This window comes from Telopea speciosissima, unplaced genomic scaffold, assembly GCF_018873765.1.
Source record: "Telopea speciosissima isolate NSW1024214 ecotype Mountain lineage unplaced genomic scaffold, Tspe_v1 Tspe_v1.0646, whole genome shotgun sequence".
NCBI lineage: Eukaryota > Viridiplantae > Streptophyta > Magnoliopsida > Proteales > Proteaceae > Telopea > Telopea speciosissima.
This window is the reverse complement of record NW_025317982.1, coordinates 2180-17409: the sequence shown is the minus strand read 5'-3', so window position 1 is coordinate 17409 and position 15230 is coordinate 2180. Positions and strand designations below refer to the sequence as shown.

The 15230-nt window shown below is 37.9% G+C and overlaps 2 protein-coding genes across 2 annotated transcripts; one reads left to right on the top strand and one right to left on the bottom strand.

The window, feature by feature from the left end:
- Nucleotides 1–223: 223 nt before the first annotated feature.
- Nucleotides 224–2668, bottom strand: LOC122648256 (the record flags this gene model as incomplete). The annotated part of the gene is made up of 3 exons (XM_043841492.1): nucleotides 1051–2668; nucleotides 901–962; nucleotides 224–751 (listed from the first exon to the last, which is right to left on the bottom strand). Coding segments are annotated over exons 1-3 (2208 nt in total), but the record flags the coding sequence as incomplete, so codon positions are not given.
- Nucleotides 2669–4835: 2167 nt separating this feature from the next.
- On the top strand, nucleotides 4836–14031 carry LOC122648255. The gene is made up of 3 exons (XM_043841490.1): nucleotides 4836–5124; nucleotides 13244–13606; nucleotides 13889–14031. Exons 1-3 carry the CDS (start codon nucleotides 4836–4838, stop codon nucleotides 14029–14031), a joined length of 795 nt encoding a protein of 264 aa, XP_043697425.1.
- Nucleotides 14032–15230: the final 1199 nt, after the last annotated feature.

Genomic DNA, 15230 nt, shown 5'->3' with positions numbered 1-15230 from the left:
CATTTGGATCATCCAGAGTATCTAAGTGCAACAAGAAGTAGCTGCCATGTACTCAGCCTCAGCTATAGAAAGAGAAACTAAGTCTTGCTTTTTGCTATGCCATGTGACTAAACTTTCTCCAAGATAAAATACACCTCCACTAGTGCTTTTTCTGTCATCGACACAACCTGCCCAATCTGCATTTGAGTAGGTTGTCAACTCAAGTCCTTTCTTCTTGACTAACCAAGCAAGATCCACCTGTGGTATCTGACAATGCATACAAATTTCCTGAAGTCCTCACACCAGATGCCACGAGTTTGCCATTCTTTGATTTTATGATCTCACATCCTGATTTATCAAAGACAACCTTGTGTCCCTTGTCACACATTTGACTAATGCTGAGAAGATTATGCTTCAAGCCTGAAACATATAAAACATCAAATGTCTTCACTTTTCCATCATCTAGATGCACTGTGCCCTTGCCAACTATCTTGACATTCTCACTGTTTCCAAATTTAATAGATCCACCTTCATATTGGTTAAGCTCTACAAACTTGTTCTTGTCACCAGTTATGTGACTTGAACAACCACTATCAAGGATCCATGGAACAACCTTGTGTTGAGCTTTAAAAGCAGTTTGAACAACCAAAGAGTTAATACTCTTTTCTCTTAAAACTTTTTCAACCCAAACCTTCTTAACTTGCTTTTTCACATCTGAACCAATTGTAGTCTTCTTTTGAATTGGCTTCTTTATGGGAGAGAAATAGATGGGCTATTTGCAATTCTTAGCAAGGTGACCATGACTGCAACAACTGTAACACATGACATTTTGCAACAAAGGTGCAAAAGAGTTTTTACTAGTGAAAAACACTTGCTTTGAGTTGAACTTGCAAGTGGTTATCTTATGCCCATAGGTGTTACACTTGAAACAATAACCAGGAAAGTAGTTGCTCTGTTTGCCTTGAAATCTTGATCTTCCAAACCTGAATGTGCCATAGAATTTGCAATGAGAGGCATTAGTCTTTTGCTGATTTCTTTGCTCTTGATGTTTCTTCTTTTGCTCCCCCTTACATGTTGCATGAGAAGTTTTTCCTCTTGCATCAATAAAGCTGACTTCTTTCACAAAATCCATCTTCTTCAAGTTTTTGGTAAGTTGCTCATTATTCTCAGATGATTCCATATGAACATATCCCAAACCTGATTTCATGCCAGCTGGTCTCTGATTATTGATGATCTTCTCAAGAATCTGACTTGACTCATTTGGTTGAGATTGAGTGAGCTGAATTTCTTGAGATACTCCAGTCTCATCAAATTTTCTAACTTTATGTTTCAACTTATTAAGTTCAACCCACATCAGCTCATAGTTGCTGATTTTGTCTTCATACTCTTTGATTTGGCTTTGAAGAACCTCATTTTCTTGAGCAAGCTTGTTGCAGTGAGTAACCTTGAATGCAAGTTGAGTCTCAAGATCATTCAAAGTTGTTTGGCTATCCTTCAAACACTCCAATTCCTTTTCTTGTTTCATACAGACCTTGACCAGCTTCTTATTCTTTTTTTTTTTCTCAATATCAAGCCTCTTAAGAGCCTCTTCCAACTCACCCTCAAGATCCACTATAGCTTCCATTTCCTCTGTCTCTTCAGAAGGCTGATTTTCATCCTTATTGATTTCATAAGCCATGAATAGACACTCACTGATATCACTGCCTGAATCTTCATCAATCTCTGAATCAGATGAGGAGTCATCACTCTCCTTGGAGATAAAAACCTTCTTCTTGGGGAATCTTCTCTTAGCGAACTTTTTCTTCCCTTTGAATTTTTCTTTGTTGTTGTTGTTGTCTTCATCACCATTGCCTTTGAAATTCTTCTTTTGAGGACAAGAGGCAGCATAGTGACCAATATCACCACATCTGAAGCACTTGAATGGAAGCTTACCTTGATACTTACCTTTTCCTATGGTGAGCTTTCTAATAAAGTTTGCTTCAGCCTCATCATCACTATCCAACTCAATATCAGAATTTTCCTCAATTCTCATATTCTTCATTATTTTAAAACCAAGTTCTTTGTCTTCAGCTTTGCCTTTTCCTTTCCTAGTTCTCATCTCATAAGCCTTCAGCTTTCCTTGTAAAACATCTAATGCCAAGTTGTCTATATCATCATGATATTCAATAACTGAAACCTTGGAGTCATATTTGGGAAGAAGTGATCTGAGTATCTTCTGACAAATCTCTGAGCCACTCAATGTATGACCTAGACCTCTGATAGCATTTACAACTTCATTGACTCTAACCATATATGTTTCAATATCTTCACTCTCATTCATTTTCAATCCTTCAAAATTTACCTTATGAACTTGAAGCTTGGACTTTTTGACCCTCTGATCACCTTCATGCACACCCTTAAGCCTGTCCCACAGTTGCTTGGCTGTCTTGCAATCTATGACCTTTGCAAGCTCCGAGTTTGTCAGTGCACTCTTAAGTGCATTCATTGCCTTCAGGTTATTTTCAAACTTCTTAATTTCTGCCTCATCGGTCGGTTCTGCAATTGGTATCTCGAACTCGGTATATATCGATCTGAGAACACCATATCCCGGAGACCCCAGATAGGTCTCCATTTTGTTCTTCCAGAAAACATACTCAGTACCATCAAAGTGTGGTGCCCTTCCATAACCTGAGACTTTATTGTGTGCCATTATTCCCAGAGAGATCTCTCAACTGTCGATTTGACTAATGTTGAGTCTAGCTTTGATACCAATTGATGAATGACACTCGGCACAGAGAAGGGGGGTGAATCTGTGCTTATTAAAATTTTTCGCAAACTCAGATTATAACAACCAACACACAATCGTATGGTCACGCACCAATCACTACAAAGTAACTTGGTCTACTAGTGAACCACACCCACTCTGCAAGTAAGCACTTCAAAATAAAATATCAAACCACAACACAAGCATATACGTGGTTCAGCATAATGGCCTACGTCCACGGAGCAATACCCCTCACAAGTTTCGCCTCGTGCTTTGTTCAGCACACTTCTATTAAAAACCTTATTACACAGGTTCAACACAGTTCCATATGACACAGGAACCACAAGAAATACTCTCACACACCTAACTGTATCAGCACAGTAGGCTTTAAACACTAACAGTGAGTTTATATGATCAACCCAAATTCCCAACACTCAAAATTACATGAATCCCACTCCCCAACAAGACTAAATGATAAAAAGGGGAACTTGAATGAAAAATTACATCAAGAATGAAGTAGAACTACAACCACTGTCGATGCAAACCTTCTGGACATCAGTAGCAGCGTGCGGCATGTCCTGAAAGCCTCTGACATGGATCCCAATGCATCGATCTACTCAAAATGCCTTCTTTTATGAGAAAATTCAAACATTAAATCATAAAGGCATCAAATCCTAAATCTAACTTCACCACTGCGTAGAGGACGTCAAAATATAGGGGGTAGCATCTCTACACAAATCTTAAAATTCGACTTTTAAATAGCCCAAAGTTCGAAGCAAAGATTGAGTCAATCTAGGCCATTAGATCATATCGTACGGACGGCCTAGATTAAAATAAGATTTGATCTTCCGTCTTCCGCTTTACACAGGAGTGGAGCACAAATAAGTCGTTGGATCCTCATCTTTGATATGAGATTAAAACAGAACCATCAGATTAGATTCCTGATCCACCAATGGCAAGTCATCACTTAAGTGTACCAATTTTGCATGTGCTTAATTGTGAAGTGTCCATTTAGAATCTTCTATCTTAGCCATTGATTATGATTTAGATCAACCAATCAGAACAAGAGATTCTAACTCAGATTTAAAGATCAATCTCTGCCACAATTAAAGATGTTATCCCATAACCATTGGTATTTAATTTTCCTTGGATGGATGTGTTTATGTGCTTAGACATTGGATGTATAGTTGTAATTTTATGCGTTCCCATGATCCCTCAATTTTAAAACAAGTGTGGGAAACCTGGTTGGTGGGATTCTCATGGCCTCCCTTAGTTGGCGAGTGTAGAAATTTCATCGATCTACTCTTGTAGATGCCGATAGGATAATACTTGGATAGATTGATCAAATTATCTGTACCTATCTCACATGTGATAGGTAGAGAATGTGGTCAATGGTACGTGTACTGCGATAATAGGCATTAACCCACAAACACCATAATTTCTTCCAAAACTAAGGGTATACACTTGACTTGAGTGTATGTCAGCCGATAGGAATGGGCATGACACTCAGGTGGCTAAATCATATTGGAAGTTTAAGTGACGGATAGAATACTCAACTTAACCAATATGCAAATTATGAACTCCGATAGGCTAAGTCAGGAGCATAAGGGTTGATAAGTTCTAATTTATACCCTATAAGCTAGAGGGAAGGTTAGGGTGTAATTGACCATTCATTATTTTATCCTGTTTTTCAATGGTTGTCGATCATGCTGATCATTATTTTTGGACATTGTGTAGATTTTATACTATGTCGACCCAAATCAACTATGCTACCCTCATAAAAGACCATATTTTAACCGGCCCAAACTACGTTGACTGGAGGAGGAACATCAAGTTACTCCTGACTGCAGAAGGTTTGATGTCAGTCATTGAGTAAAATGAACCTGAATTCCCGCAAAATGAGGACGCTGTTGCTAAAGTGGCCTATGAGTTGTTTCGTCAAAACAATTCTAAGGTCAAACTCCTTGTATTAAACTCTGTGGAAAAGACCATCGCTGATTCTGTCAAGGATTTGTACTTAACAAAGGATATGATGGAGGAGTTGAAGGAGATGTATGGGAGAGAATAAAAACATGTCCATCATCAACTAATGATACTTCTCCATAGCACGAAGATGGCCCAAGGAACTCTAGTTATAGATCATGTGATGAAAATACAGAACTTTTTTCAAGATCTGGAGAACCTTGGGACGTCTTTTAAGCTGAATTATAAGACAGCTATTATCTTCTACTCTTTGCCTCAGGATATCTACGGATCGTTTATTGTTAATTTTAACATGAATAAAATCTCTGTCAAACTTCCTGAGCTGGGCAACATGTTGCAAGAGGTAGAGATTGCATCCAAAAAGCAGAAAATGGAGGTCTTAACCACAGAGGAGAAGCCTTCTTCTTCTAGGCCTAAAGGTAAAAAAAAACAGAAGAAGACTGACAAGGGAAAAACCCTTAAGGTTGAGTCAAAGGGAACTCAAAAGAATAAGAAAAAAGGAACTTGTTTCTATTATAAGAAGGACGGGCATTGGAAAAAGAAATGTCGAGCTTTCCTGGCTACTTAGAGAAAGAAGTCGGAAGAAGGTATTTCTAAATCCTTAGTCCTTTATGAGTCTAATTTATCGGAGGAACTTACTAATACATGGTTGGTGGACTCCGGGTCTACCGCCCATATTTGTAACATGTTGTAGGGGTTCAAGCTGACAAGAAGGCTGAGTAGGGATGAAGTTCGTCTGAGAACGGGTACTAGAGCTGAGGCCGTTGGGGATTTTACTTTATATTTTAACAATAAAGTTACTTTGATTTTAAGAGGTTGTTTTTATGTCTCCCTGTTTAGGAGGAACATTGTTTGTTAGTAAGCTAGTAATGGATGGTTATACTTTTTTATTTGGTAATAAGTTGACTATTCGGTTTAAAAATTCTTTTGTTACTACTGGCTTGCTAGATAATGGATTATATCTCTTAAAACCAGTGTTTGATGTGAATGATATCTCCAATACATCTATAAAAAGAAAATCAGCCCTAGAAAATTCAACATATCTTAGACACTTAAGGTTAGGTCATATTGGAGTAGAAAGGATAAGCAGGCTGGTAAAGGATGGACCTTTAGATTCTTTGAAGGTAGAACCTTTTTCAACCTATGAATCATGTCTACAAGGAAAGGTGACCAAGAAACCCTTCTCAAATAAGGGAAGAAGAGCCCAAGCTGTGTTAGAATTAGTACACTTGGATGTGTGTGGACCCATTAATGTTCAAGCGAGGTATGGTTACTAATACTTCGTAACCTTAACTGATGATTACTCTCGTTATGGTTATATATACTTGATGCACCGCAAGTCAGAAACTTTTGATAAATTCAAAGAATTTTGAGTGGAAGTTAAAAAACAGTTGGATAGTTGCATCAAGTGCCTTCGATCTGATCAAGGAGAAGAGTATTTATCAGATGAGTTCAGGGACTATCTGAAAGAAGCTGGGATAGTATATCGGTTGACGGCCCCAGGGACACCTCAACAGAACGGAGTCCCAGAAAGGTAGAATCGAACCTTGTTGGACATAATTCGATCCATGTTGAGTTATTCAAAATTACCGTTAAGTTTTTGGGGTTATGCACTAGAAACTGCCATCTATATACTGAGTAGGGTACCCACAAAATTTGTACCTAAAACACCTTTTGAATTGTGGTATAGGCGTAAGCCTAGTCTCCAACATATCAGGGTGTGGGGTTGCATAGCACATGTGCGAAATCAACAGACGGATAAGTTAGAATCTTGTACAGATAGATGTTATTTCCTTTGATACCCTAAGACTACAATAGGCTACTATTTCTATGATCCGGTGAATCAGAAGGTCATAGTTAGTAAGCATACGATATTTCTAGAGCATGACATGGTCTCACCAAGATCGAATCCAGTGGTCGTAAATGTTTGAGTTAAAATAATACCGCAAGCGTACGGGTCAATCGTAGCTACGGGTCGAACACGAGGAGATATACGCCACTTTATTTAACTAACTTAAAAGTAATGCAAAGTGAACCAAATTAAAGTGTTAAATTAAACTAATTAAATTAATAAAAATTAATGCATCCTAACTCATAAGCATCTAACAAAATTAAGGGATTAAATTGGCGTCCTAACACATGAGCATCTAACCTATCAGACTAACGCAAATTGAAAGGAATAAAAATACAGCCACACATAATAACCACATAAAAAGGAATAAGGGAATAAAAGTGCATCCACAAACCACAATCCTATAAAAAAAAATAAAAGAAATAGAGGGAGAAGAAGAAGAAGATAGAGAGAGATAGAGGAGAGGGAGAATGAGATTAAGGGTTTAGAGAATGAGATACCTTGATGTGCTTGAATACTTAAATAAACTCACCATGGCTTCCTCTTCTAAATCTCCATGTCTTGTCATCAACATAGGAACTTAGACTAGGAAGCTTTAAATTAAAACTATTACAACCATTAAACTAGACTTATGAAATCAAAATTAAGAACTTGAAATCAAAACTAAGAACTTAAGCCAAAAATAGGAAAAGAAGAGAAAATTTCACTAAGTGAATGAAGTAAATATTACACTAAAAAACTGAATTAAAATTGAACTAAAAAACTAACTAACAACTGAACTAAAAAACTACTAACTCCTTACAACCCAGAGGGTAAGGGGTATTTATAAGAGGAAGAGAGGAGAAGAGAGAACAGGGAAGTGTAGGAGAAATATTCCCTAAGAAAAGAGAATATTCTCTTCTCCTTCCTCTTTTACAATGCCCTGAATCCTAAGAAAAAAGAAAAAAATAGAAAGAAGAAGAAGAGAAAATTGTTTACATAGACCTTCTATTTCTAGAAAAGTAAACTTCCAATTCTAACAAGTGCTTCATTTTCTTTGTAGATATCTTCTCCAAGCAATAAAATCAAAGCATCTTTGATTTTTCAACTTTCCATAGGTGAGAGAATATCTTTCAAAATAAATCTATCCCAAATAGAATTCCAGAAGTGCCCTTGAGAAGTTGGAGGAGAGAGAGAGTAAGGGTGATGACTAGGATTCCTTCAAGAATAAATAAAATACCCATTCTGTCCTTCAGAAAACGTGGAGCATGGGGTGTTTATATAGGTCTCACCATTGTGTTCCTTGCGAAAAATCACACAAAATAGACCCAAATTTCATCCAATTCGGAGTTGGGGAGTCCAAGATATCTCAAGTTGAAGTTGGACTGTCCAGAGCCTTCCAAATGGAATCTTTCGGGTACAGTAAAGTAACTTCTGATAATTGCATTAAGGCCCCTAAAATCCGAACTTTCGCTTCACTTTATCCCCATCCGACTGTCAATAATTATAAATAAACCCCTACAGACCATTTTCACGTGTCGTTACGGAAACGGCCATAACTTCTTCGTTTCAACTCGGAATTAAGTGCCGTTTGAACCATTGCGAAGCTGACTCGATGGGCTATGCATCCATTTACACTTCTAGAAAGCTTAAAAACATCTCCTTAGCATCATCTCCTTCATTTTCACAAGAATTCACCTAAACCCTGAAAAGCACAAGAAAGCACCGAGTAACTCTGTCCAATGTGGTAAAATGTATAATTTATGCCCTAAAATTTCACACATAAATGTGCTCATCAGATTCCCCCACACTTGAACGTTACTTGTCCTCAAGTAAAGCAAAAGAAAAACTAATCTAGAATGCAGAAAATCCTAACTCACTTTCGTAGGAATCACGGTTGCACTTAGCATGTGCAACAAGCCTTTGAACCCCTAGGTTACCCCTAGTGGACGAGTTGTCTCGTGAGTGTTTGCAGTGAATATACACCCAAAATTCAATTGTAAATGAATGATGTAAATTTTAATCATGGCATAAGTAGGACAGTGCACATAATCCTAAAAAGTGCTCAACTAAAGATCAAAGAGCCCAAGGTTCCCCCACACTTGAATTTTATTACCCCACATCAATTCAAGTAACAAGCATGCATCAAGTTCAAGGGATCTCCTCATATTTTCTGAACACTACTCACCTTCAAGTAAACCCCACATAGCATCGATGGAACCAAAGACTTAGGCATTGAGTAATGTTGACCATACTTCTTTTTTTTTCAGGCATTAAGGCAAAAGTTTTTTTTTTTCTCAACCACAAACTCGATTTCTACTCCACTACTGTTCTCTGAATGACATGGTAGAGCATACACCAGACACCCAAATACTTGGTAACTTCGCTTTTTGCATATATCCATAAGACATTGAGACATTGATGCAAGAGTTTTTTTTTTTGAGTTTCCTTCCAAGGAATTTCGATCAAGTCACCCTGCTTCATGAGGCACAGTGCCCTGTCTAGTCCCAAGGAATTCCACTTTCTTTTCTATTCCTTGTTTTTTTTCTTTTTCTTTTTTTCATTCACTTCCACTTTCATGCCTTGCCTTGCCACAAACAAATTGGTCTCAACTACTAGCCAAAAGATCAAAGGGTCCATAAAACACATAGAGGAATCTAGCCATCAAATGAAATAACGCTCATATTTTTCAATTCAATCCCTCTCACCGGATACAAACCAATTATCGTCCTTGAAAAGGGATTTTTTATTATTTCGCATGCTAGGATACCTAATTCCCTCTTTCTCTCGCTTTGCAATCAAAGAGACATATGCACAAAACCAAACTATTGTCACAATCAAAATTCACCAATTAAGCCCAACATCTCCCCCACACTTAATTCATGCAGTGTCCTCAATGCATGCATAAAAGAAAGAAGAAGGACAAGGGAGGAGATGAAGGGGTTTACGGATATAATCAACAAAGAGGATCATGAAGAGTCATGAGCTCTACAAAAAGTGCTAGGAGCAAGAATAGAAATCTCAATCCATGGCCAGAAATGGAGAAATAGCTTCAGACCCAGAAAACACTCGACCATGAATTTTAGTAAAGCGAGAAATAATATGGAAGTTAAGCACAATTGAGAAATATCCAATAGAAAAATCTATCCTCATGGGACAGTGGAAAATGAAGGCATTAAAACTCAGGCCATAAATTCTTCCCTTCTCTCCCATTTGCAATGTAGAACACCTATCATTCTTTGAAAAATCAATCAAAAACGGATCACAATAATCATAAAAAGGATTATGAATAACCTCATCTAAATAATCATCAAAAATTGGAGGCTTACTCAAATCATTCGTAGCAATACAACTATCCGCTCTTTGCATAACTTGGTTTGCCAAATAAGGATCATGGAAATATGCTTGAAAGGCATTATGACTAACATTGTCCTCCTCAATAAAATCATCAAACCTAGGAGGTTTGGACAAATCAACATGTGAGACAATGGAATCCTCAAAATGACAATTATCTAAGTTTTCCAAAGAGAGAGGGGGATATCGAATTTCCTGGGTTTCTATGTTATCATAAAAATCTGATTCTAAATCAATAAAAACACTAGGCTCACTAAAATCAGAAATTTCAGGAAAAACTTGGACTTCCCCAGGTAGCTCATCAAATCTCGCTTCACTAATATCCTGAGGAGACTCAATCTCAACAAATAAATCATCATGAAAAGCAGCTTGTTGGGAATGACTCTAATTAACCTCAAATTGGGATGGTGAACTTTCAATATCATTAAACTGGGGATGGGGCGGTTCAGGTTGACTAGGTAATGTACCCGTTTCCTCCTCTTGCACCATGGTTATCAGTTGAGAGAGTTGCTTCTCCATAGTATTTTGGCTTGTTGTGAGAAGGTCTATGTATTTCTCAAGCTCATTCAGTCTGGCCTCCTCACCCATGTTTTGAAACTCAAGGGGTTGGTGATATGATTCAAGGAGAGGTGGCCCATTGAGATTTAATGGAGGGTTGGGCATTGGAGGACCAAACTGACCATGATATTGGAAATTAGGTGGTCCAGCTTGGTTATTCCATTGATCCCACGAGAAATAGGGATGATCACTCCACCCGTGATTGTAAGTGCCAAAAGAATTGTATTGAAATTGAGGGCTCACATTCTCATCACCATTGCTACCTCCATAAAGATTAGGGCATCCTTCCATAACATGGATAGTCTGGGGATGTGACCAATCAAAATTTTTCGAAAGCCCATAGTTGGGTTGGGGAGCAAAATTGTACTAGGGTGGTGCAAATTTGTTCTCTATCTCACTACTTTTGGCTTCCCTAACCTGTTTAAACATTTCCTCCAAAATCATGGTTGCCTTAGCATAGGTCCATCTTTCCCCCAAAGTCTTATAAGGAAGTGTATCTCCCATTATTCTAAATTAACCACCTATCCCAAATTGAGGTCTCCCATAAAAAAAAGTTTAAAGAAAAATAAAAGACTAGAAAAAAAATTACTAAAAATAAGAGGGAGCCCAAGGTAGATAGTACATCTATCTCTCAGAAATCGAAACAATGGTTCCAAAGCTATAAGGTTGCCATATAGGTTGACAGCAAGGGAACCCGTATAGTCTTCACGAGCCACCTACGGGCGACTCTAAATGGATTCTGATGTAGGGTGGAGGACTACTATACGTTTATGTTTCCAACACTCTCACTATGTCGCTTTCCTGTTATCAAGAGTGGTCACCTCCAAAGATAAGTCACATGCCAATCCAAGCCACCCAACGAATCAAGGGGCACCAAGATTGACTGGGTTTGGGCATATGAAGGACTTTAGATTGGGCGCACACTATTTGAAACAGAAGAGAAACAAGAAGAGGTTTTCAAAATGTTTTTTTTTTTTTTTTTTTTAAAAAAGAAAGAGGAGAAAGAGAAGAAACTAAAGCACTTCGAATTACTTAAAAACCAAAAAAATAAAGTGGTCAATAATCTCCCCGGCAACGACGCCAAAAACTTGTTTGAGTTAAAATAATACCGCAAGCGTACGGGTCAATCGTAACTACGGGTCGAACACGAGGAGATATACGCCACTTTATTTAACTAACTTAAAAGTAATGCAAAGTGAACCAAATTAAAGTGTTAAATTAAACTAATTAAATTAATGAAAATTAATGCATCCTAACTCATAAGCATCTAACAAAATTAAGGGATTAAATTGGCGTCCTAACACATGAGCATCTAACCTATCAGACTAACGCAAATTGAAAGGAATAAAAATACAGCCACACATAATAACCACATAAAAAGGAATAAGGAAATAAAAGTGCATCCACAAACCACAATCCTATAAAAAAAAATAAAAGAAATAGAGGGAGAAGAAGAAGAAGATAGAGAGAGATAGAGGAGAGGGAGAATGAGATTAAGGGTTTAGAGAATGAGATACCTTGATGTGCTTGAATACTTAAATAAACTCACCATGACTTCCTCTTCTAAATCTCCATGTCTTGTCATCAACATAGGAACTTAGACTAGGAAGCTTTAAACTAAAACTATTACAACCATTAAACTAGACTTATGAAATCAAAATTAAGAACTTGAAATCAAAACTAAGAACTTAAGCCAAAAATAGGAAAAGAAGAGAAAATTTCACTAAGTGAATGAAGTAAAAATTACACTAAAAAACTGAATTAAAATTGAACTAAAAAACTAACTAACAACTGAACTAAAAAACTACTAACTCCTTACAACCCAGAGGGTAAGGGGTATTTATAAGAGGAAGAGAGGAGAAGAGAGAACAGGGAAGTGTAGGAGAAATATTCCCTAAGAAAAGAGAATATTCTCTTCTCCTTCCTCTTTTACAATGCCTTGAATCCTAAGAAAAAAGAAAAATATAGAAAGAAGAAGAAGAGAAAATTGTTTACATAGACCTTCTATTTCTAGAAAAGTAAACTTCCAATTCTAACAAGTACTTCCTTTTCTTTGTAGATATCTTCTCCAAGCAATAAAATCAAAGCATCTTTGATTTTTCAACTTTCCATAGGTGAGAGAATATCTTTCAAAATAAATCTATCCCAAATAGAATTCCAGAAGTGCCCTTGAGAAGTTGGAGGAGAGAGAGAGTAAGGGTGATGACTAGGATTCCTTCAAGAATAAATAAAATACCCATTCTGTCCTTCAGAAAACGTGGAGCATGGGGTGCTTATATAGGTCTCACCATTGTGTTCCTTGCGAAAAATTACACAAAATAGACCCAAATTTCATCCAATTCGGAGTTGGGGAGCCCAAGATATCTCAAGTAGAAGTTGGACTGTCCAGAGCCTTCCAAATGGAATCTTTCGGGTACAGTAAAGTAACTTCTGATAATTGCATTAAGGCCCCTAAAATCCGAACTTCCGCTTCACTTTGTCCCCATCCGACTGTCAATAATTATAAATAAACCCCTACAGACCATTTTCACGCGTCGTTACGGAAACGGCCATAACTTCTTCGTTTCAACTCGGAATTAAGTGTCGTTTGAACCATTGCGAAGCTGACTCGATGGGCTATGCATCCATTTACACTTCTAAAAAGCTTAAAAACATCTCCTTAGCATCATCTCCTTCATTTTCACAAGAATTCACCTAAACCCTGAAAAGCACAAGAAAGCACCGAGTAACTCTGCCCAATGTGGTAAAATGTATAATTTATGCCCTAAAATTTCACACATAAATGTGCTCATCAGTAAAGAAAATATCTAATGACCAGCTACCCTCTGTACCCACAGAAATTTCAGCTGACGTACCCACTGAGGAGCAACAGCCTCAAGAGCCTAGATGGAGTGGGAGGTCTGTACGACCACCGACTCGTTTGAATCTTCTCACAGAGGAAGATCAAAGTGTGGAAGAATTCCACATGGTGTCTGATTGTTCAGAAACTGATCCTTATACTTATGTTGAGGCTCTAAAGGATGTTGACTCAGATAAATGGAAGGAAGCAATGCGCTCTGAAATAGACTCCATGCATTCTAACCATGTCTGGACTCTTGAGGCTCTGCCACAAGGGGTGAAAACCATTGGCTATAAATGGATCTTTAAGAGGAAGAGAGGTATGGATGGAAAGGTGGAACGTTTCAAGGCAAGGTTGGTTGCGAAGGGATACACTCAGAAAGAGGGTAACGACTATGATGAGACCTTCTCACCAGTAGGGATGATTAAATCCATTCGGATTCTATTATCAATTGCTGCATACCATGATTATGAGATCTGGCAGATGGATGTACAGACCGCGTTCCTTAACGGATATCTTGATGAGGTCATATACATGGTATTAAGAAAACAATGCCTAGAATGGTGATTTGCTAAAGAAAAAATGAAAAAATGAAAAACAGAGAATAACAAGCAACACACAACACCAAAAATTTACGTGGTTGACCCCAAGATGGGAAGCTACATCCACGGTCGAGCAATAGAACGAATTTTACTATTCTCTGGAAATGTTACAAAACCACTCTTACAGCCCTCTCAGAGATAAGACCATTATATAGAGAAGCCCTAACCTGAGAACGTACAAGAATACCCCTGGACCCAGAAATTGCCAAACCGAACAGGGTCGGACCAAAACATGACGTATATCCCAAAATATACCATTTTGAAGATCTCAATGAGCCCAACACAACTCCCAGCCTTTGACGGGGATGTACGCCATTTTTTGACAATCCAAGATCGTTTCGAGGCCGAAATGGCCCTCCAAAGATCTCAATCGCACATTCTTGACCAAAATCAGGCTTCACCATTAACAATCTCCCACGTGAAGACTGATATCAACACTCCAGAGAAACTAGAACCCTTAACACCAATTGCTCGAGCAACACCATCGATCATCATCCATGAAGATTGATCAAAGTTGAGCAAAGTCCCAACTTTTCCCTGTCAACACCCTTTGTTAACATATCAGCAGGATTCTTACTACCATCTATCTTATCAAGCTTCAGTTGCCCATCCTCCAAAATAGATCGAATGAAGTGGTACCTCCACTGAATGTGCTTTGTCCTTGAATGAAAGGCTGAGTTCTTTGTGAGATGAATAGCACTCTGACTGTCACTCCATAATATGTTATTCTCTTGCACTCTTCCCAACTCCTCCATGAACCTCTGAAGCCAAATCATTGTAGGATAACCTAGAGGGGGGTGAATAGGTTATCACTAGTGAATTTATGTCCTTTTTAAATTTTTAAAGAAATTAAATAAGATAGAGAAAAAGAGACTGCGCAAATAGAGGACACAAAGAATTTATAGTGGTTCGGCTAAACTTAGCCTACGTCCACTCCTCTCAACCTTGAGAGAATTCACTAGTTTCTTCCTTTCAGTACAGTAGGTGGGAAGAACACCTTTACAATCTTTTTACACGGGATAAGAGGATCCCAATCTTTTAAGGATAACAGAATCCAAAATCTTTTAAGGATAAGAGGATCCTTGCAATGCCTAAGTACAGTCTAGGCCAGTGCAAACAATGCTTTGTAAACTTAAAAGCATAAACTAAATACAAAAACAAATAAGGTAGAAATACCTAAGTAAGGAGTGTGATGTGTACTCCTTGCAAGTGCCAAATGATGCGAATGTATGCTTGCACAATGCAGACCTTCTTTTAGATTAATTCATTGAATGAGCTTGAAAAGGTCCTTTAAAGCTTTGAAGTCAACTCTTGATCGATGCGGACAAGGCTTCAATTATG